A 25043-nucleotide genomic window follows, 5' to 3' on the forward strand; every position below is an offset into this window, starting at 1 on the left:
GAGGCAGAGAATAGAGGAGGGTGGGGCCAGTCAGAGGTGGTATTTGCCGGTTCTCCAAAATACTCAAAATTTCCACTACCAGTTCTCCAGAACTGGTCAGAACCTGCTGAATTCCACCTCTGGTGGTGGTAATTTAACGATCTGTTCACCCAGGGTCAGGGTGACCATCGTGGAATGCTCGTCCTGCATGTGTGATGGAGCTGGAGAATGGGAATGGGCCATGTCTCTCACGATGGCCAGCCTGACTCTGGGTGAACCATTTGTTAAATTATTTGAACCCCACCACTGTAATCAACTGCCCTGAAATAGCAATATCGGCCTACTGTTGTTTTCCTATGAGCGTAATCTATCAAATACATATTTGATTTTGGCTTCCAAGGTCCCTACAGGAAAGCAATTTGGACAAGTGATGTGGTAGACAGAGCAACAAGGCCTTTGGGTTTAATTCAGGAAAAAGGCAAACTGAGCAGTGTTGCCTTATTGTAAAGGCTCCATTGCATGCTGAGGCATGAGTCAGTTTACTCATTTGATGATTTTAAAATAGATATATACACACATCCTCAAAGGCACTTATCTCAGAAGGATACTGATCTGCAGATAAATATGTGCTTCACATAAGAGTGTTGATTGTGTGCAGGCCTGTGTGTCGAAAAATCAGGACAATAACTTTGTACAAGTAGCTTTTGACTTACAACTATTAATTTAATGACCATTCAAAATCACAATGGCACTGAAAAAAAGTGACTTATAATCAGTCTTGCACTTATAACTGGTATCCCCACGGTCACATTAACAAAATTCAGGTGTATGGCAATAGGCATGTATTTTTAATGATTGCAATATCCTCAAGTCGTGTGATTGCCATGTGCAACCTTTCCAACAAATAAAATCAGTGGAAGAAACCAAATTTGCTTAATGACCATCTGGTTCACTTAACAACTATAATGGTAACTGGTCATAAAATTGGGTGCATCAACTACCTTGCTTACCAATAGCAATTCTTGTCCCAATTGTGGTCATAAGTTGAGAACTTCCTGTAATGTCTACTGCATGTGTGAAAGGTATGGGGGAAAAAAGACAGGATTTCAATTGCTGTCTTAATGTTTTAAAACTTCCTTACTGGATAATTCTGGCTTAATTGTTGATGTTGGAACAACTTCATGAAAGGCCAAGAGACAATTAAAAACATAATGATAAAATTATATATGTAATAAAAGATTGTAAGTCCATAAATTCTACCCAGATATCACCCCATTGCATTCATGAAGATTGCCTGCTTCTGGTTATTTTATAATATTGTCCACCACAGTAACCATTATAGAGTTGAACTATGATTTTTATATTGTGTTCAAGAAAACCTAACAAACATCAGAGAAACTGATATAGGAAAGTGTGAGATGAAAATAGCAGGTTGGATCCTGCTTTAGATTTAGTCAAAATAGATCCACTGGAGTATTTATTGACTTAAGTATCACTGTTCTCAGTAGATTTAATAAGCAGATCTCAAGCTAATCCCTAATTAATTAATTATGTCCCCCAACTATGGAAAACTTGGGTGGCTTATGAAATTCATAAAAAGAGCAAAACAATTAAAGCCTGCAAAAAAAGAGGCAGCCTGAACTAAAGCAATTACATAGAGCAAAAATGCAGAAAACAATATGATGTGGGCTTGAACAATAAATCACACCTACATAAACTCAAGGTCTGGCATCTCTTAAAAGAAACAGCATCATAACAATATTTTTCTGAAGTATTAGTTCTATTTCCCACCTGTTTCCTCTCATTCATTATCCAGAGTGCAATTCATATTTTTTTCACCATGTCATAAAAGGTTACTTCTCATACTCTTTATGAGTGACTTGTGTGAAGTAGATAAATGTAGATAATGGTTGGATTGATACAAGTTAGAAAATTCTGGCTCAAGTGAAGACATGATGGGTTAATTCAGGCAGTGTGTTTAATTTATGATCCAGTCAATAATATGGTCTCTGAAAACTTATATTAAAACTTGTTTTTTCCATCAGGATAAACAATAGGAGTGACAGACATGTATCTGAATGGTCTATCATTCTAGAACAGTGTTTCCTACACTTGGGAACTTCTAAGAAGTATGGACTTCAGCTTTTAGAATTCCCCATTGAGCATTGCTGGCTCAAGAATTTTAAATTGATATCCACAAACCTTAAAGTTTCCAAGGTTGGGAGACACTGATCTAGAACTACTCTAGGTATCACTGCCTATATTCAAGTGAAAACATATAGATTGGGAGAAACCAGGTTTGATAGCAGTAACTGTGAGAGGATCTTGGAGTCTTAGTGGACAACCAATTAAATGTGAACCAACAGTGTGCAGCGGCAGCCCAAAAAAAAGCCAATCCTAAATTGCACTAACAGAGGGATACTGTCAAGATCAAGTGAGGCACTAATATCATTCTATAAAGCTTCAGTAAGACCACACCTAGAATATTGCATCCAGTTTCGTTCACCACATTATAAAAAAGATGTTGAAACTCTAGAAAAAGTGCAGAGAAGAGCAACCTGGATGATTAGGGGACTGGAGACTAAGGCATATGAAGAACGGTTACAGGAACTGGGCATGGCTAGTCTAGTGAAGAGAAGGACCAGGGGAAATATGACAGCAGTGTTCCAATATTTGAGGGGTTGCCCCAGAGAGGAAGGGTCAAGCTGTTTTCCAAGACACCTGAAGGCCAGACAAGGAATAACTGAAGAAGGAGAGATTCAACCTGGAAATAAGGAGGAATTTCCTAATGGAACAATCAACCAATGGAACAGCTTGCTTTCTGGAGCTTTCTGGACAGCTATCTGTCAGAAATGGTGTAGGGTCTTCCTGCTTGGGTGGGTGGGGGTTGGACTGGATAATCTACAAGGTCCTTTCCGACTCTGTTATTCTGTTACTGTCCTATTACTGAAAACATCTCAGTAGCTGGATCCCCTTATAGCGGTCTTCAAGATAGATCAAAGTCAGCCAGATGGTTGATGCAGTGTTCCAATTTAAGTTCCATGCCTTTTGAAATGTGTTGATAAGATGTTCAAAAGGGGTATAAGGTGTGCATTGCTAAACTCTGCCATCTGGCTGATTTTGACTCCCTCAGTGGATACGATGCTTCTGTTGAAAGTTTGCTGAAAAGAGAAATAAATTGTTCTCATCTCCATCTGAACAACCTTTTAGGCACTTGTGCTGATATCACTACAAACTCTCTCTTCTGCTGCATTATTTAATTAAATAAAAAATGGGTACATTCAGAAGTCATAGAGCTCACAATGGAAATAATTAAATATGGTTAATAAACACAATCTCTTTTCGTTTTCACTAACAAGCTGCAAAAATTCTATAGATCATATACATTTGTAACTCTAAAATGTACTATAAAAGTATAACTGCAGCTAATTCCCTTGGAATGCAGTAAGGATTTTTTTTAAAAAAAACTCATGTATATTTCCGGGGTGGGGGGTGGTGTTTAAAAAAAAATCAGTTTTGGCAGCTGAATTGTGGTACTATTGAAACTGCATTTTTTAAAACCACCCAATAAAGTCTGATTTAATATGATGAAATTATGTTGAAGACTTTGCTATGAAAACTCCTAAGTTTGTGGCTTTCACTCTGAATGTATTTGTATTTTTCAAGTTTCATGCATTCAGCTGTAATTTATGTGCATTTAGCCTTGGGGAATGATGCAATGACTTGGCAGAGTTTAAAAGATGCAATTAAAGCTCTGTTGTTAGGCATGTCACATCTGGGGTGGACATCCTTGCCTGGAGAAGCAGCCTTTTCTGTTAATACATTGTAATGATATCAAAGTCCCTGGGCTAAGATGTGATGCTAATTTTTAAATTTTGGAATCATCAAGAAGGTGTTATAGAAATAATCCCAAACTAACAACAATGCAGTTAGAAGCAATTATTTATGTCTCACTAGTTCCACTCTACAATTAACCCAGCCTACATTATATCTGGTTATTGCAAATTGCATTTTTTTATCTCTGCATTTGCAGCCCTGAAAGGACAGAACCTATGGAACCTTCTTCTTTATGATAACCTAGGAAGAATGTGTTCCATTGGCTTACTAACATTTTAAGCTAAGCTACATAATGTTTCTTTTGTGCAGATGAAATATTGCCATGCATATACTAGCATTAGACTATACAACTAATTCAAATTAATTTTCTATATAAAGGTATAGTGAAGGATACAGGCATAACCATGATTTATAGACTTCCCTTGTGATGACAAGAGTAATGCTTCTAATGTGATTCAACTATTGACATAGAGAAAACAGCATGGCTTTGATAAAACGCCATCCTCGGTAAAATTGGATAAACATCCTTCCTTACAATTCTGGGAGTTTCTACATGAGAGACTTTGGAAGTGCTTGATCATTATGTCTCCTGGTTGAAAGCTTGATTTGTAGAACATGAACAGAATTCACAATAAAAAGCAAATAAAAGCAATAGTTTATGTTATGAGATGTGGGAGCCTGTTCTATCAAAGAAGTTTTGGAGCATTAAAGTCAATGTATTATTTCCTGCAATGTATCCAAAATTTTGAGCATTCTGTACCTACTAAATGGAAAAAAAATGCATTTGAAAGGAGGCAACACCTGTTTGTACCTGTTAAATGCAATGTGGATGGCTGGCAAATTGCTACTGAGAAAGCAATAATCTCAATGGTGTTTTTTTTAATTTTAGCGGGATTGGATTACTCATATGAGAAAGAATTCACAGCCGTAAGATTTTGTATTTTAAGTGTGATTGTAATAACAAATGTGATAGACAAATTAGCTTAAATCACATTATGGTGTGTTTCAATAAACATTGCATTTGGATACAGATATGGCATGGCAAAACACTCTTTAAAACAGAATGTTAAAACAGGAAAAAATTATGAAAAGAAGGTCTAGGGGTGACATGACAGCAATATTTCAATATTTAAAGGGCTCTGCAAGGAAGAGGGAGTCAAGCTATTCTCCAAAGCACCTGAAGGCAGGACAAGAAGCAATGGGCGGAAACTAATCAAGATTCTTTCCAACTCTGTTATTATTCTATTCTATTGCAGGAATAAATGAATGAATGCATGCATGCATGCCTGCATGAATGAATGAATGAATGAATCAATCAATCAACCCAAACTTTTGGATTGCTATTGTCTTTTGGCCTGTGATGTTGGGGAGAAGAGGAAACATATATTTTTATTTGAAGGCAAGGGAAACTTGCAATTATGGAGTTCACTTCTCTTTTTAATCTCAAATGCTAAAATAGTTGACATTAAGGTCTAGTTTGGGTGGGGTGCAGAGTTGTAGGATGATTCATCAACTAAGTGATTTGATTGGAAGAAATTAATTCAGAACCCAAACATACAATTCAATCAAATGCTTCTATTACAAATCCTTTGGCTCATCAGAAACATTGATCTGTAAGGATAATCCCAACAGAGAAGAATATGCCAGGAATTATAGAAAGTGTTTGACAGTTTTATTCCAAATATTCAAGAAAAACCTGTAAATAGTAACTGGACACAGAAGATTTAACAATGGATATAAGTACTCTAAAGGAAACAGTTGATTTAGCCAAATTCCTTAGAATTCATTGAGAACACATTTTTAAATAGGATGTGATATATTAGAGTAAGGAGTCTGTGAACTAGATTATAGCACTGGCATAAACCATAATATGAAAGAGTTATTAGTCAAAAGATTGTAAACTTGATTTTGGTGGGAAATGTTGGTATTATTTAAAAATAATACCTATCATTGTTTTTGTTTTTAATAAAACAAAATCATTTTTTATTAAAAACTCTTTTTAAAAATTCAATCCTTGAAATAGTTAGTCTGTGATTTACAACTACAATTGGAACTAAAAATTTTCATTGCTAAGGAAGGCGTTTGTGAAGTATATCACACCCATAGTTGTTGAGCGAATCACTGCAGATTTTAAGTAAATCATTGCAATTATTGAGCAGGCTTCCCCCATTTACTTTGTTTGTCGGAAGAAAGTTGGAAAGGTTGCACATGGCAATCACATGATCCTGGATGTTGCAACTGGTCAAAATACATGCCAGTTGCCAAATGTTCTGAATTTTGATCAGGTGACCATGGGAATGCTATGACAGTAATAAGTTCAAAGATCAGTTGTAAGTCATTATTTTCAGTCTGTTGTAACTTTGAATGTTCACTAAACAAATGGTTCTGAGTTGCATCTGTATATTTAAACATTTCCTACACACGATGTCTCAATAGAGCTGCACCCAATGTGTTTGGAAACCTGTAGTGATAGTAAAACATAAAATATATATTTTATTTTGCCAAGATAAATGGTATAGTAGTTAAGAATCTGGACTGTGCATTTTCTAATCATCTAAAACTGATAAAGAGAAATAGTTATTGCATGTTACTTTTTAAGTATGGGTGGGAAAACATCAAAATTATCTGTCTGTGGAGATTCTCAGTCAGAATCATGATTGTCCCAAAAGTGCTTTTTTCAAAAGGCAACTGGACTTTGTTTTTTCTTGAAGACATGTCGCTTTTCTTTAGAACTGAAGAAACTTCTTGGATGAGAGGTGAACATTTTTCAATGCTAAGCAATGAAAGGAAAAACAAAGTCTAGTTGCCTTTTCAAAAAGTACCTTTGGGATATCAAAGCTATCACTCTCAAATAAATGATGACAGCTTAACTATTTCCTCTGTGCAATTAATTTTTAATACCAAAACGCAATTATCATCTCTTTTTTGTTCTCTACAATTCTGTTTCTTTGGAACCTTGTCTTAAGTTTAAGCCAGGGAGTATTTTTGAAACAATGAAAAATGGCTGTATGGAGCAGTGGTGGGATTCAATTTTTTTTACTACCGGTTCTGTGGGCGTAGCTTGGTGGCCATGGTAGGGGAAGGACACTGTAAAATCTCCCGTCAGAGGTCGTATTTGCCAGTTCTCTGAACTACTCAAAATTTCCACTGCCGGTTCTCCAGAAGTGGTCAGAATCTACTGAATACCACCTCTGGTATGGAGGCTGATTTTCATCTCCTAAACATTCTATCATTAATTTTCCTTCTTTTTTTTCCTTTGAACTTTCAGATTGGATAAAATGTCCATACACTTGTAAATGAAAATATATGAAAAATGGCCGGTGTGATTAAACTGTTAGTTATTAATATTCTTCATATAGTTCTGTGTATCAGGAACAAATCATTGCAACCTCCAAGATTGGAATAAACCTTTGCATAAATGTAACCTCACTTAGGATGATATGTTCTTAAATTTAATTATCAACATACCTACCTACCAAGAAAGTTACTATAACCAAATTAATGCAATGAGGAAAAAAAATGATTTTTTAATATTTTAATTTTACTTGGTATTATTGGACCAAATATTGAAAAGTGTCAAATCAAATAGGGTTTACTTACTTTTTCATGTAAGACAAATTAGAGATGATAGAAACTTTTCATTATATATTAATCTGTCACTCTATCAAACCTTGTTAATATTTTTCTCTTTGAGAAAATACCATATAATTAGATCTTATTTTATTACTTCAACATTCTTCTGTTGTAAACCTTATTTTCCTAATAACTATGTTGCTTAGTGCAATTAAAACCATTACAGATAGTTCTCGACTTACAACAGTTTGTTAATGATCATTCAAAGTTACAACAGCACTGAAAAAAGTGACTTATGACAATTTTTCACACTTATGATCATTGCACACATCAAAATTCACATGCTTGGCAACTGGCATGTTTTTAAGACAGTTGCAATCCACTGGGCATGTGATCATGCTTCGCAATCTTCTTACAAATGAAGTCAATGTGGAAGCCAGGTTTACTTGATAACTGTGTTACTAACTTAACAACTACAGTGATTCACTTAACAACTGTAGCAAGAAAGGTCGTAAAATGGGGCAAAATAACTGTCTTGCTTAGCAAAATTGGATTCAGTTTTGGTTGTAAATAGAGGACTATCTGAATGTTAAAATGCCATTTAAGAAACTTAATATAGTCTTCTTGGGATGAAGATAAAAATGGAAAAATATTCACTATTGATAATTGAATATAGCTTCTCTTGTTGGTGCCCTTCAGGGTTACTAGATGAATTCTAAACCAGTGCTTTTCTGTAGGAAAATTATTCTAATACCAGTAGTTTGATGTTAGGCATAACACCAAAGCACCAGTAAATCCAGATTTAGAGTTAGTGAATGAGAGTGGAATAGGACAATTTAATTAGAGAAGTTTAACGATTGTTCTTTTCTTCATCCCTTAAAAAATAATAAAGCAACCAAGAAGAATTTTTAGGAGAAAAAAAGAAAACGCTTACAAGGAGTATTTAAATCCCAATAGCATTTGTCTAAAAAAAAAAAAGGAGCCTAAATGTTTAATGTTTGCTGAGCTTGAATTGCTTTGGTTGATTTAGAACAATTGTAAAAAATTTGGATAGATTAAGAAAGATGTTAGGAAAAGTAAGTTGAAGTTTTTGGAACAGTTTGTTGTATTTACAGGAGGAGGGGGAGGACGGGGAGGAGGAGGAGGAGGAGGAGGAGGAGGAGGAGAATGGGAGGAAGGTGAATTATACTAAGATTCTGCTTTGCTCCTGAAAATAATTTACCAGGCTGCTGGTCTGTCATAGGACAATGAAGCAATGAGGAGGCCACCGTTATAGCACAGGTGAGTATTACTGAAGAGATGATGAGGCAGAATAGCTTACATTCAAGCCAATATTGTGGTCCCCAGGAAAGAGAGGTGGAAGCAAAGGCAATGATATGGAAATGGAATCTTGGAAAGTGTGGCAAAAATCAACTGAAGTAAAATGAAAGCGAGGGATTTGAGTGAATTGGAAAGGCTGCTACGGAGACCAGTGCACCAGAAATCAGAATTTGGAACAACCAAGCATCAGGACTGGGCCCTGAGACTATGGGCATGATGAATAAAAAGCTGTGTTTGAACTGGATAGGACAAATGAAAGGTTAATTTCTTCCTCTTGGATTTGTGTTGGTACATTGGCAGTGCAGTGGTATGAGAAACTAGTAGTCTGATGGATATGTCAGACTGAAGAGTTTTATGATACTGGTGCTCAAGAGTGAAGAATGATTGTATATTTTATGTTCTGGAAATACAGATGAGGGAGTGACTATATGTAGTCTTTGACTTACAATCATTTGTTCAACCATTTGAAGTAATGACGGTTTTGAATGAATGGTGGTTATGATCAGTTCTGGTTGTTCCATGGTTGCATGATCATGACCTGAGAACTTGGCAACTGTCTCATAATCATGACTCATTGCAAAGCCCTATGATCACGTAATCACTGTTTGCAAAATTCCCTGAAGTCTTCTCTAGAAAATCAATCAGGAAGCTGGCAGGGAAGTTTGCGTGTCATTGGAATAAGTCTGCTTTCAATCAGCGTATCTTCTACCAGTTCATCATATCTCCTTGTTGAACCTTCACACATCCCCTTGTATCCTCCTAATTCTTGCAAATACTCTTGTGCTTCCCACACCCAGCAATAGCTGCTTACCTGCCTGACAGCCTGCTTACTAATCAACTGGAACTTGCAAATTCCTGCTGGTTTCCGTATGGCATGGGTATCAGGACTTTTTCCCTTTGCTAAAACAGGTATGGGCGTGGCCAGTGCATGATGCATCTGGCCCGTGGGTTGGGAGTTTGACAGTCCTGTCCTATGGATTTGATTGTAGGAAGCTGGCAGGAAGTTGCCTCACCTAATTGCTGTTAACAATGGCAAGTGGAATACAGTGATTTTGATTGTGCCTTATGGCTGCATTGCACAGCGTCAGAAATTCCAGTCCCAATTGCCCGTTGTGGTTGAGGATTACAGATAACAGATAATCAGAGTTGGAAGGTATCTTGTAGGTCATCTAGTCCAACCCCACCCCCGCCCAAGTAGGAGACCCTGACAGATGGGAGTCCAATCTCTTCTTGAAAGTCTCAAGTGATGGCGCTCTCACAACCTCCTAGGGCAAGCTGTTCCATTGGTTGATTGTTCTCACTGTCGGAAAGTTTATCCTTATTTCCAGGTTAAATATCTCCTTGTTCAGTTTCCATCCATTATTCCTTGTCTGGCCTACAGGAGCTTTAGAAAATAATTTGACCCCTTCCTCCCTGTGGCAGCCTCTCAAATATTGGAAGACCGCTATCATGTCTCCCCTGGTCCTTCTCTTTACTAGACTAACCAAGCCCAGTTCCTGCACTCGTTTGTTGTATGTTTTAGCCTCCAGTCCCCTAATCATCCTGGTTGCTCTTCTCTGTACTTTTTCTAGTCTCAACATCTTTTTTATAATGTGGTGAACAAAACTGGATGCAGTACTCTAGGTGTGGTCTTACTAAGGCTTTATAGAGTGGTATTAGTACCTCACTTGATCTTGATTGTATCCCTCTGTTAATGCAATTTAGGATTGCATTAGCTTTTTTGGCGGCTGCTGCACACTGCTGGCTCATATTTAGCTTGTTGTCCACTAAGACTCCAAGATCCCTCTCACAGTTACTGCTATTGAGCCTGGTTTCACCCAGTCTGTATGTATACTTGGTTTTTCTTGCCTAAGTGTAGGACTTTACTTTTCTCTACATTGAATTTCATTTTCATTATGTATAAGCGGTTATAAATGAATGCTTCAGAAGTACCCACTGATATACATAAAATAGTTGATGTTGGTGAAAAAGATGGTGAAGTCCAATGAGATGGTGGAGGAAAGATGTCTAGGATGAGATTCTGGGAACGGACTAGTGAGGGTTTTTATTGAAACTAGGAAAGTACAGTGGGGCTTAATATGCCATTCCAGGAAAGGAAAACCAAGGGTTGGTGTGGCTCTCTTAAGCCCTATTGGTCCAATTCTGGGACATCATAGACTCAGGCTGCTCTTGATATATGGCATGTCTGTTCTCAGTAAGACTGTTTCCATCTATAATATAATGTGTGGGTGGATAGATCTGGCATGATCTAGGCTGGCATCTATGGGGTAACTTCCTGAATTTCAGGGACCTGTAATTATTACTCTACATAGCCTCATAAAACTCAGATACTCCAACTATATAGCATATATATTTTCTAATAATTAGGTCCCCTTCTAGTTCAGGTTAGCTAATTGTATCCTTCAAGACAGTGAAATGTTAGCCATGTTTTGATGTACTTCCATTATTATTGATGCATAGATTCTTGAGTGCCATGATTTTAGTAGCCGTGTGCAAACAGCTTATGAAGTTTTTACATGTACCGTAGCACCCCATTTCAAGTAAGTTCAAAGCGGTGGTTTCGGTCTCACTGATTGTTTTGACTATGTTTGAAGCAATTACTTCATATCTGAAGTAGTACAGTTTTGAACTCTGAACAATTCTGGAATGGTGATGTTTCTGGCAAGCTCAGTAGAGCCTACTTTTATGTATCACTAATGTTAATACATTTTTAATACTCTTAGCATTTGAAATTAACAAAATTTCTGAAGTATGCAAAGTCAGCAAGTAGAGGATAATATACATTCCAATGGAAGAGAATATCTGTAGCTCAGGATTGAATGTGGGGTCCTTGATGTTCTCTGAGCTAGGTTGTTTTTCTTGCATATGTTTCATTATCCAACTAGGTAATATAATTACTAGAAGGGAGTGAAGTTTGCTTTCTGTTTATATATGTCAAAGATACTCAGACAAACAATTAAACTGTAAACAACGGCCTAATCAAGAATCTACCAAATAGATTCCCACCAATACTGATAGGGAAAGAAACTTTGTATATAAACAGGGACCAAACCCCATTCCCTTCTAGTATTGAAAATTTTAGCTAGTTGGGTAACGAAACATCTGCAAGAAAACATCTACATTCAGAGAGCATCAAGGACCCAATATATGTTTTTGGAGGTTGCAGAATTCCTTGCAACATGAATCCCATCTCTGCAGCATCTATGGAATTTTTATTATTTCAAAATATGAGCAATCCATAGCTGCATGCTGCATAGGACAGCTTTGTTATTCTAAGGTGGCAAAAATCAGGATGACTAGTAGCAAATTCTCTAACTAATAAAATGTTTAAAACTCAAAACATTTTATTTTTATGTAGTTCAAAAAACCTTATAACCTTATTTAAATAAGATAATACACTACTATTCTCTTTTTAATTTATAGCAATATGCACACACACCATATTTCCTCTGGTATAAACCAGCTTGGCTGATTATGCACTTATTTTTGTATAATTCAGTGGAAATGTTCTCATTAGGAAAAAACCTGAGGCTTTTTTTCTTAGAAGAATACCTTTTCCATACACATGGTAGCCCCTAGATAAGGCAGGAGAGTACATTGAGAGCAATAAGGGGAAAAGGAATTCGGTGATTATTGTCTGGATAAAACCTCAATGATATCCCATACAAATATATCAAAGGATAAAATTCATTACCACAAGAATGACAGTAAATCAGGCTTATTGATGCTTTTTATTGTGAGATGGGAAGTCTGGTAAAAAACTAGAAAATGACCATGATATAACAAGGAACTTAAAAAAAAAATGAAGCTTCAGGTTTGTAACTCACATATATGAATACAGGAACAAATTGGCACAGAAATGTTAAACATTGTTCCCACACTGTTTAGAAGATTACTCTAGTTCGGTTTCCTTAAAGAAATGAGTGTTTTATGGTAAGGTTAATAAAACTGCAGAGCATCATGCTATTTAGTCATACAGTGAATTTCAAAATTTAAGAGCTTTATAGTAAAAACTGGGAAAAGGTGAAATGAATTGATTGCAGTTGTAAATTGATACATTCCATTTTAATTCTCCTCTTCTACAGTCCAAGGCGAGTATAAATGTTAACATAACACTGTTAAATCAATCTCAATGCAAGAGAACCAATTGCCTCTCTACTTTAAATCTTATCAACTTTCCAAATTTTCATACTAAAATATATTATTGTATTAATACAAACTACTGTATTATACACTACTGTGTAATAAATAAAGAAATATAAAAATAAGACACATAAATATAAAAGTTTTCTAAACCTAAAGGTACATATGTCAGTAAGAAGGGTATTAATACTGCCAGATTTGAAAACATACAGTACAAAACGTTGCACAGATCTAAAACTAAAAGAAAGAAAATAATACTGATAGGTTAAATCAGCTAACATTGTCAATAAATGGGGTCCAGAATAACTAACATTTGGAAAATATGAGCCCAATAATATATCATGTATTTGTCTGAAATAAAGTGAGCCAATATAATAGATTAGAAATTTCCCTTCATAATTATTGTAGAGAAATTCTCCAGATAAGTAATGAAAAAGCAACAACTAAGTGTGAAGAATTACATTATGAAATGTACCAGTGCTTTTACTTCTCTGATGGCTGGGTTTTTTTGTCCCATGATTTTGTTTACTGAAATTTAATACAAATCAACAAATGCTAGTTATTGTAGGCCACACATTGGAGAAAGGCTGCTGAAAGCCTTTAAAAATACTGAGAAATGGCACTTACAGCACACAGGGTCTTGCATAAGGCCAAAAGAGATTCAAAGCTTCATGTCATATCCTTCATATTTTTTACTACACACTCCAGACACAATTACAAACACTGATTTTGACAACTTGGCTGTCCTCACCAGTATTAACACTGTTAGTCCCTGCAATCAGAAACCCACCACAATCTTTCTTTTCAAACTATATTTTCAAACACATGAGTAAACTTCAGTCCTTCTATAAGCTGCTCCCTTAAGGCTAACAATACACTTTAAATGAGAACATGTTCTACTAACAACATCTAAATGTTATAAACTGCTACCTTCTAAGCTGAATTTACAAAGGTAGTCAAACACTGTTTGGAACTGTGTCATATCTTTCTGCTGAAGGGAAGTCTGTAGTGCAGAAATTCTCACATTTTAAACATATAATAAAATACTGAAGCGGAATTAGCAGAATTGTTTCACTGATAAAGAAAAAAAGAAAATAAAATCTCTCCCAATTGTACAATTAAAATATTAAACAAAAAAAGAATACTGATGGTAACAAATTGATGTCCAACACATACCAAATGTTTCCTGTAACATGTTAACCTATTTGCTTCCAGAGTCATCATTTTCTTCCAATCTGTTTCAGGTCACAAACTTGTTTCTAAATTTGAAAACTGTGAAAAATTACTAGATTTGAGATTCAGGCACACCTGGATATATATATTTTTTATATTTTCTGTTTTTTTAAATTTTTGTTACACAGTAGTGAACAGGAATCACAGTGCACAGACTACTGTGCTTCCATAAAAAGCATGTAGAGTATAGAACAACTTTCATTACTACTTGAGATTCTTTCTTTGTGTATAAAATCTCATCTGTTACTCTTTATTTGTTGCTGCCTCTGACATTAGCTCCTCTTTTAATATAACTTCTTGTTTAATACTGTTTCCTTCATCTACAGCTTCTTCATCCTTCATGCTTTCTTCAGTTATGTCTTCTTCCTCTTCCTCCTCTTCTTGTGATTTTCCACATTCTTTTTCTTTTTCTTCCATCTCTTTGTCTTCATCTTCTTCCTCTTTTTCACTGTCTTCCTCCTCTCTTGTGAAGCTTTCTCTCTCATCAAAGTCAAGCTGTGAGGGAGAAGCTCTGGCCCCTGCATGCTCATTCCCCAGGTGCTCCTGTGTGGCTCCTTCCAGTTCTGTGCTGTCACGTTCCTCAGCTTCCCTTTTACAATAGGAGTAGCGGTGATTCATGTGCTGAGAGTAAGACCCCGAGTGAGAAAAGCGTTTGCCACATTTGTCACACTGATAGGGCTTCTCTCCAGAGTGCAGTCGCATATGTTCAATTAAATGATGCTTATGTTTAAATGCCTTTTTGCAGATTCCGCACTCATGAGGTCTTTTACCTGAAAAATAAAAATGAAATTATTTCCCTGGAGTATATTTTGCTTGAATGGGGACTTACTCATTGCACCTACACTGCTGATTTTTTTTAAGGGAACCTCAAACAAAAATTAGTTCATCGGAGTCAAAAGTAGGGTCCCATTCTCAACCATCATTACAAGAGGCCTCTTTCTGACTTCTCATCACAAACAACAGGAGAGAGTGAGAATTGTTGGATTTGTTCTTATAGATTGTAAATAGGAGTTGGTCATTTGTAATTCTATCATAGTATCATAGGTACCACACTAAGATTTGCAGGCTCTTAAGCTTTCCAAAAATTCTAAATAAGGATCTGTGAGAGGGTGCATATATTATATAAACAGATATATAATTCCTAAGGAAAAAAGCATGGGTTTTTAAAGTGGAAAATTAATGGCATTTTATGGCATCTTAATAGCGAGATGGAGATAGTAATAATGATGGAAAATATTAGTTCATAAAATCAAACAATTGTTAGCAATCTTTTAATATAACTTCTTCTAATATAAATTGACTCTGTTTTCAGACAAGTCTACAGACTTAGTAAGTTAAGGATTCCATGTCTTTAAAAAATATAAATAGCTGACAAATAATCTCTTATAATTATTATTGGCATAAACTTCATCCCCATGATACGCTCCTCAGTCTACTTTTTGTATAGTTTAAAAAATTTAATGTGCATGGTTTTAATATTTTAATTATTTTTCTATTTGTCTTTTTATTTATCTTTAAGTCGCACAGAGTTATCTTATAGGGGAGATGGGCAGCATAACAATTTAATTAAATACATAAATGAATTATTGGGAATAATTGATAAAATCTGTGCTAATATCTAATATGTAACTGGAAATTACACTACATATTTTATTCCTGTGCAGGATTCAAACATAAACTAGAGTTGCGCCATGATCCATCTTTTACAAAAGGAAGTTTAGCGAGAACTTACTTTTTCACTTTGTTTTGTTTCTTCTGACATTTTTAGCTCATTTTCCTAATCCTTTCCTTGCTCTAGATGTGAATGGGTCTGACATGTGAACCACAATGTAGATATCCAAATCACATCTCAATTATCTAAAACAGCTCAAAAGTTACTTCCCTTTTAGCTTCCTTAACAGAGAAAGTATTTGCAATATTCTATCTCTAAAGTATAATTTAAATAAATGAATTAGTTACAATTTGTTCCAGTTTTCAAAAATGTTTCAGACTAGCAAGGAAAATGTGCTTGCAATCCTCTGAATCTATTTATTATCAATACCACTGTGTATCTGGTAAAGTTCTGAATTAAAAATTGTGGTCACTTCATTTTGTGTTCACATACCTGTATGCTCATATTTATGCCTTAAAAGTGAGCTACTCTTCTGGAATATTTTATCACACAAATCACATGCATACATTCCACTTTCTGTTTTTCTCATCTTCTTCTTCGGTGGGGTAGAATCAGAATCGTTTTGATCCTCTACATTTGATATTCCTTCTGAGCTAGTGTCTTGTCTTTCATCCTAAAAAAATCAAGGGATAGAATTCTTAATCTGTTAAAATATAATATTGATAATAGACTATATAATAAAAAGCAGAAGCAATGTTTACTGCACTTTGGTAACTCATTTCATCTCAATTGTGACATATCCATAAATACTGTTCTGTTAATAGCTGGAAGATCATGAATCTTAGAATGAGAGATATTTATGTTTAAGACTAGCCCAGTAGACACTCTTGGTTAATCTAGGGAATACTAGTGTAAAATAAAGGTTTTATAAGAAAAATATATGTAAATTGAAAAATGCTAAAGGCAGTTTCATTAATATCTTGTAAACATTCATAATATATATGCTATAAAGATCACTAGTATGACAGGTAGTACTCATGTAGTAATTCCATTTTAAATGATTATTCACAAATATTATGGTGATAAAGGGAATAATTTCCCCCCAACAATAGGTGCAATTATGTTCAAATTTGGTCTGACAATACATACCACGTAGTGGTGGCATTCAATTTTTTTTACTACCGGTTCTGTGGGTGTGGCTTGGTGAGCATGGCAGGGGGTGGATAATGTAAAATCTCCATTCCCACCCCACTCCAGGGGACGGATACTGTAAAATCCCCATTCCCTATCCACCCCACTTACCTGTTTTTCAGCTCCATTCTCTGTGCAGGGCAACAAAAGAAGACCCAGCCAATCAGCTGGGACTTGGGAGGCAGAGAATAGATGGGGGCAGGGTGGTATTTACCAGTTCTCCAAACTACTCAAAATTTCCACTACTAGTTCTCTAGAACTGGTCAGAACCTGTTGAATATCACCTCTGATACCACAGTAAGATTAATACTAGTGCTGCTGAACAACAGAACTTCATCTAAATGAGATGGTTTAGAGAACTTTGGCTAAACCAAATATTTTTGTAGCTTCCCATGGTTTGCTTAGCTACCAAGCTACTTAGCAATCATTTTGCCAGAACCAATTTTGATTGTTCTGATAATACCAACAAGCTTAAAAAGAACTTTGTGACAGTTTTTAAAATAATATGACCATAGCAATTTACAAAGTGAATTTTTCTTAGGAATTAAGTTTACATTTAGATTTGCATCAATTACATAAGTATAGTTGCACTATGTCTGGATGGGTGGAAAATCTGACTAATTTTGCTATGCCATTAAGAATTTCCCAATCAGTAAAATGTGAAATATAAAGTCATTAGGAATGTTTCACATGTATACATGAAGAGCAAGAGACAACAGCTCCATGTACTTAGAAAAGGCCATGAATTTGTAAGATTACTAATAACATCACTCCATTATATGGAACCATTATATGGAAATAGACACTTCTCTGTTTGCCTTTAGCAAGACGAGTGTTCTGAGGTGGCTTCTGCATAGACTATATCTGCTTTATTTTTATATAGCAGAACAGACTGGAGAAACAGGTGGACCCAAATTTCCATTGACCTGAGATAGCAAGCCAATTTAGTTCTCAGCATTTGAAAGGGCACAGATTTCTCTCTAGAAATGAAACTATAGAGATTTCATGTTAACTGTACCCATAAGTCAGCCTAAAAGATGGGGAGAGGGAGGGAAAGCATATTAATTGAGACTTCACCAACTTACTCCCTATTGGCATGTCTAGGACACATCTTACCAAATATCTTGTCATATCCCATTTGACACAATTACATTTAATGCCCCCTACATTTGATTTAATTCAGCCTTATTGACATTTTAAAAAATCTGATTGGTAAGAAAAGAAGACAATGTGGATAAAATCAGATTGGTAAGAAAAGAAGACTGTTGTGGATAAAATCAGAATGCTATGCCTACTGTGAAAACTTCATGAATATTTTTTAATGTTCTATAATGAGGCATTCTGAAAAATATTAAAGGGAAATACATGGTGCATATAAGAACTGAAGCAACAAAGGGGGAGATGAATGACAGAACTCTAGGTAGACTAAAACAGCTACTAAAGGATTATTGCAGTATCCAAAAAGTGTTAATATACTGCAACTATTCAAATGGAAACATTTTTCAATCATTTGTTCCAATAGATCAAATAAGCAATACTTTTTTAAAATATCCATCTTCAAAAATATTTGACATATTAACTTGTCTATCCCTTTCATAGATTCAAAAATAATAGCATGCATCTTCAAAATTTTATTTATATCTTTCAGAAATATATTATAATGTAAAAGTGCATGCTAGACATGTGTATTACACTATTAAACATTGCAGTTTAGTCATGTTCATAGAGAAGACCGAAACAATGGCAACACCACTCACGAAGTTTTGCTTTGAGCTGTCCAGTCTTGGTTGTAGGCTATGTGATATAATTAAAGAACATCCAGGAAGTGTTACGAAACATCTTTGTTTATACAGTATTCAGTATAAAGTACTTACACAAGAAGTAAAAAAATGTTTTGAACTGTATCAGCCACGTGTAATCACTGAAAGTAGCATATAATATTAGCAAAATTAAAAAAATACATTTTCCATATGATATCTGGTATTTTTTGATAACATTGCTAATGTACTGAAATATTCAGATATAAATGGGTATAAATTTAGGTACCTGATTTCCATTGGCCTGCATCGGTTTTGGTGTTTCTTGAACTGTAGGGTTAACTGTGGTTGAATAAGTATAAGCTACCTGTGGGATAAGAATGGTTTGCTTATTGGCAGCAAGAGCTCTTAAGCATGGAACACTGTTCTGGTCAGCAATGGCAACAATTGTAGGTAGCTGGGCAGTAACTGTAGGAATAGTAATATTAATGGGATTGGCACTTGGTGGGATTACATTTACAACTGGTTCTGAGTCTGTAATACTGCTCTCTTTTTGTGGTTCTTTTTTTGCACAAGTTAAGTTCAAAGGTTCTTCCTGAACAGAATATGCACTGTTCTGGTAAACACTAGTGGATCGTTCCAATGATTCTCCATGTTGCTTTGGTAATGAAAGATCAAGAGGTTCTATCTGTGGCTCTTCCTGGGCACTCTCGTCAAGATACAAGAAACCCTGTGCATTTCTAGATGAAGAGAGGTTAAGAGGTGACGGGGGTGGTGTGTTATGCTGCGAGCCATTGTGAGCTGATTCTGTTGATATAGTCTGTGGTTTACTGGTTTTAAAAGGACTTACAGCATTAGATTGGCTGTCCTGGTATTCATTTTCAGCTGTAGGTTCAATGTCATCATCATTATTAACAGAGGTTTTTAATTTGTTAGGTTCAGGGGAAGGCGGGTCAGGTAATGGTAAAGAAATCTGGCCAGCTTGCATTTTTTCAAACCACTTTTTAACAACATCCAATGGCAAACTGACTGAATCAGCAATTTTGGAGAGCTCATCTGAGCTTGGTTGTGCATTTAACGCATGATAGGCTTTAAGGAGGGATAAAAGGTTTCTTAAAGGAGAGTTACCAGGAGACCGGTTAACCTCCCCTGCTTCTGATACAGCAGAGGATTCAGACTTCTCAACTTCTGCACCACTAAACTGAGGTGGCTGAGAGGAATTTTTGATATCATAGTGCTTTGATTCTTGAAGTGCATTAGGTTCATCTGGACAGTCATCATGAAAAAGGCAAGTGCTATCATTGGTTTCTCTTTCAAAACTTCTTTCTTTTTCAGACTTCACTCTGAGATCTTCTGGTAGTTTCTCAGTCTTGCAGTTGTTATTTGGGGCAGAGTTTTCTTTTTTCAGATTCTGTGGTACAACCTGAAGAGGGCTAGGTTGCTCCAAACTATAATTAATAATAATTTTGGTTGTCCCATCTTGATCAACCAAAGGAAGACTGATAGCTGAAATAAGGGAATGTCCAGCTTGTTGTAAGGGTGCAGTGTTGATTGTTTCTTGTTCTTTGGATGTAAGATTGGTGTGACTATTCTCCAATACTTGCCTTATTACATTACCATCGACTGCAACTTTAAGTACATTTTGAATGTCACTTAAGTTGATGCTTATTGGAGATACCAGACCAACAGTTGGCAAAACAACAGCTTGCACCACGCCCTGAGTAGAACTGGTTGCCTGTAATGGGCTACCACCACTAAATACCCCATTTTGCAAAGGGGCTGAACAGTTGATTCCTGATGCAACCACTATAGGTTTGAATTCATAATCCACAGGTTCAGTTTTAATTTGGTTTACAGGGAGCTGTTCTTGTAAGGGCTTATTTTCTATCTTTTGTCGTACTTGTGGTCTTGTTGGGCTACCCGGGGATGCAGAAAGAGAAGGAGAAGAGCACTGAGATGTCTTGATCCCTGATCGTGCTCGGCCATTCACAGGCACCATCCCAATACATTTCTTACTGCTTATATGGGAGCTGTAGGAACCAGAATGGGAAAAACGTTTCTTGCAGTTTGGGCATTCATATGGCTTCTCTCCTGGATACATACATATATAAAAAAGAAACATTATAATGCAGAAATATTATTTACAATTATAGGATGGATTTACAAAATTAATACGGTACTTAAATAGTTCTATGAATAAAAGATGCATTCAAGATGAGGAAGGAAGCCTCTATTCTCCCTGATACCTATATAGCAACACCTTCAGATTTCCAGATATAAAATTAACATAGGTTGATTGAAATGTTATTCAAACTTTGTAATTGATGCAACACAACCCCTTTACACATCCACAGTTCGCCTTCTTTCTACTGATAACAAAAGTATTTCCAATTTTTCTGCAAAGGATCTCTATTTCTTGTGTTTATACGTATGTATATTGCATAAAATGCTTCCAAAAACACAAATTTATATACAGGCCTTTTGAATATCAGTAGTTCCACTGAACCACTAATATAGTATGGTATACATGTATCAAAATATTTTAAATGTTAATATCTAAAACAAATGATACAAAGATAGCATAGCGCTCATTCTGTGCTGGAGGCAAAGAACTCATTGGAAAGAAAATTATGTCAAAGCATTTTACATCATGTAAATCCTTATACATGGAGTAATTCTAATTATTTGTACAAGAAGGTAAACAACTGGTGTATATAAAATTTCTATGAATTAATAAACTTTTCTTGAAGCAGATTAGAGTATAAATATAAGATAGACCATGCACAGACAATATATTTTGATTCAATTCAATTATTAAATGTAAAAGCAATAAGAGCTTAACCCATAAAGTGATATGATTAAACTACTTCAATATTGTTTGAACACCAACTGTCTATTTAATTTTATTTATACAATTTTATTCTATTTTAACTATTCACTGAAAAATCATATTCAAAATAGACAAAATTTATGTATGGCACAAAAGTTAAAAATATGTACAAGACAAACAAAATACCAGGATATTTACCACTGTGGATTCTTAAGTGTTCCTTTAAGTGATGTTTATATTTGAAAGCTTTTCCACATTCAGTGCACTTGAATTTTCGATTACCACTAGATTGTGTAACATGTCTCTGTAAGACAAAATATGAAAATGAATCAGAAGACTAGGAATAATGAAGTTTGTATGTGTGCGAAATCTGTTATTTATAATAAGATACAGTGAATTTTAAACAGAGTTAAAAATCATTAGATGATTGAGAATATTGCTTGTGAAAAAAGAACAAGAAAGAAACCAGGTGAGCCATATTAGATAAACAAGCGACAAAATTCACTTTATCTTATATCTGAATTTCAGGCAGAGATGGTTTTTCCATTTTACATGCCTAGGAAATTCCATAAGACATTCTGTTATCTATATAGAATCTGAATAAAGAAACATTATAAATATTATAGAAATATTATTTTTAATTATTGGAATTGATTTATCCATTTACATGCTTCTTGTTCTTACTCTTGACCTTGAATTCCTTTATGCATCCACATCATCCGACTATTCTAGATAGTCCAGTAACAGATATTCCCAGTCACAAATTTTTCTCCAAATAAATGCACATAAATCTTAATTCAAAAGTTACTACAATTCAAAATTTAATAATCAATATTCCTAAACAACATTAAAGTGACTTTACTATAATTTTATAGTTACTATAATTACTGTAATTTTTAAAAAGCACCTTTTTGGAATATATAGAATACAGGTTTTTCACATAGAAAAAGTTTTTTTAAAAAGCTATTACATAAAGTAGATTACGCAGATGAGGCTAAAGTCTCCCTTATGTCATGAATGCCAAAAAAGACTTGCAGGCAGTAAGGATCATAAACAAACTTGAACAGAGGGAATCTAGTAGTTTGGTGTCTTGCTATGTAGTTCTGCTAGTTCTCCCAGGAGTTGCCAAACCCTCCTCCTAAAATAGGGGTGTCAAACTCAAGGCCAGGGGGTGGATTTGGCCTGCGGTTGCTTAGATCTGGCCCACAGGGCCTCCCTGGAAATAGCGAAGGACCTGCCCGCAAAAATGGAGCTTGGGAGGGTCACACACAGCCTCCCACACTGTTTTTGATGGCAGAGGGTTGCAGGAAACCATTGCAGCTGAAACGGAGCTTGGACGCCTGTTTTCACTGGATGAGTGCTCAGGCCACCACAGGCGCCCCCTACACGAGTGACATTGAGCTGGCCATGCCCACCCTAGCCATACCCACCCTGGACCCTCAAGGTCAAAAACAACCCTGATATGGCCCTCAAATTGAGTTTGACACCCCTGTCCTAAAATATTCCTTCCCCACAACTTGTGGGACATGTTGGCTAGAGAGGCCATCAGCTACTTCACTTGAGAAAAGTCCTCTCTGCCACTGATTTACCAGGAGATTAAATGGCAATCCCTTTACCAGAACCAGGACCACTACCTCATTAAGAATTGAAATCTGTGGTACATCAATAACACTGAACATTTTTTTTAAAGGAAAAAGAAACAGAGGATGATTATTAAGAGGATGATCTAAGTCCTCCGTTCAGAAGCTGCTCCATTAAACCAGGATTTTCCAAAAACACAATGCATGTGAGAACAACTCTACCAGCTTAGATTGCAGCCCATGAAATAAAACAGATTCTATAGTGCAAATTAGTTTTACAAATCTTAGCTTTCTCCCTCAATTCACTAGATATGTATACTGGTAATAATATTACTAAATTTTTCATGGTTTCTCATTTCTGCATTGTCTGATTTAAGGTCTCCATGATTCTTATCTGTTCTAAACATTCTGGGGTACAGATCAACATGGCGTATTAGAAAGTGTACTACAGATTAATAAAGATCTCTTCAAAAATTAGCAACAATTGATTGATTACAGCTATTAAGCAAGAGCCTTCCTAATTTATCTCCCATAGAATATCTAAAATGATTTCTCAGCATACTTTGACAGGTAAAGCTAAAAATAATTCTACCATTCGTATTCAGTTTTAGATTGGATTTATTATGTCCCCTATATTTGTATGTATGCTAACTGATTCATATGAATATAAATATTGATATCAAACATACTTTTTATTATCGTGTGAAAATGTAATGATCATCTGCTTCAAGACATTACTTTAAATATATTGAACTGTATTTAACTAAATTCATTGTATTCTAAGAATTATTTCATAAACTATCTTGATTCTTAATGTCTGAAAAAAATAACAACCATTATGCATCAAGTGGCTTTCCAGCTCAATAGTTCATTATTATCTGAATCAATAAACTTAGCATTTGTCCAAATTCAAAGATCCCCAAGGATCAGATAAGCATTTTTATGGTCTGATTGTATTTAGAATGAAGGACTGCATGAAATTCTGTCTAAGCATTGGATGCAGTTTTATTTTCCAGTGTATGGCAATTAATTACATTCCAACTGCAGGATATACTAAAAAAATCTATTTGTGGAACAGAAGTAATGGAGTACTACATAAATAAAAGCTGTTCAATTCATGTCAGTATTCAGAAACAGAGTGCATTCATAAAGGGGAATAATGTGAATAACTAAATGTTGGTTATAGTAGTTATTCTTATTTTTCAGAAAATTTTAATTAACCTAGTTAATGTGTAGTTACCTAGTTAATGTAACATTGTGTAAAAGTTCAAATTGATATGATATATTAACTGATTAGTTATTCCCTTGAATGAAATTTGTCAATCCATCTGATGGTTTCAAACTATGGATCATATTTTGAATAACTCTACCTGTGAAGCTGGGCGTTTGGTTCTTCCAGTCTTGGTTAGGATTTGAGTAAAGGACATTGAGGGAGAGTGGCAAGGCTACAGTAAGGTAGAAGAATGTGAAGCAGTGAAATGGAACAGGAAGACAGAAGCTTTAGATACTGGTGCTAAATAGGGAAAGAAATAAAGAAGGTATATTGGATCACCAATTGATTTTGAGAAATCAGGAATTTGGGCAAGGCGGGGTCCAGATACTCAAGGGGGAAGATGTGGTAGAATGAATAAGATCACTGAAGCTGTGAATTTAGGAAAAAATGAAGAGTGTGAGGTTGGAGCAGGAAAGATGGATAGATGAAGGAACATGGAAGAAAGTTTTGCAGTTTGTAGGATGTAGTATAGGAAAACTAGGGTGTAAGATTCACTGGATTAAATGGGGCAATGTAAGTATAAAAGTGTAGTGAGGTGTACAGTAATGAAGGAGGAAAGAAGGTTGGGGTGAATGCATACAAATGTGGTTTCTGGAAGTGACTTCATCTTGGAGCATACATGGATGGTGGGAAGGCTGACTAGTGTTCAGAGTCTAACCATTTGGCCAGACAGATAGTGGTGAATAGCTAGAGGTACCCTGTCGTCCAAAAATCT

At 35.5% G+C, this 25043-nt stretch overlaps 1 protein-coding gene across 12 annotated transcripts in view; it reads right to left on the reverse strand.

Annotated features, from left to right (window-relative positions):
- Positions 1-12421: 12421 nt before the first annotated feature.
- Positions 12422-25043, reverse strand: part of ZEB1 (zinc finger E-box binding homeobox 1) — a 93501-nt gene continuing 80879 nt past the window's right edge. For all 12 annotated transcript variants that reach the window (XM_026672204.2, XM_026672202.2, XM_087946306.1 and 9 more), the window contains 4 exons: positions 21674-21779; positions 18935-20736; positions 16190-16370; positions 12422-14855 (listed from right to left, as the gene is read on the reverse strand). In XM_026672204.2, the coding sequence (XP_026527989.1) occupies positions 14329-14855; positions 16190-16370; positions 18935-20736; positions 21674-21779 (2616 nt within the window). In that variant the 3' untranslated portion in view covers positions 12422-14328. The remainder of the gene's footprint in view (positions 14856-16189; positions 16371-18934; positions 20737-21673; positions 21780-25043) is intronic.

The sequence above is a fragment of the Notechis scutatus genome, chromosome Z (genome assembly GCF_049901735.1).
Source record: "Notechis scutatus isolate UNSWTSFEM ecotype Mainland chromosome Z, rNotScu1.2, whole genome shotgun sequence".
Classification (NCBI taxonomy): domain Eukaryota; kingdom Metazoa; phylum Chordata; class Lepidosauria; order Squamata; family Elapidae; genus Notechis; species Notechis scutatus.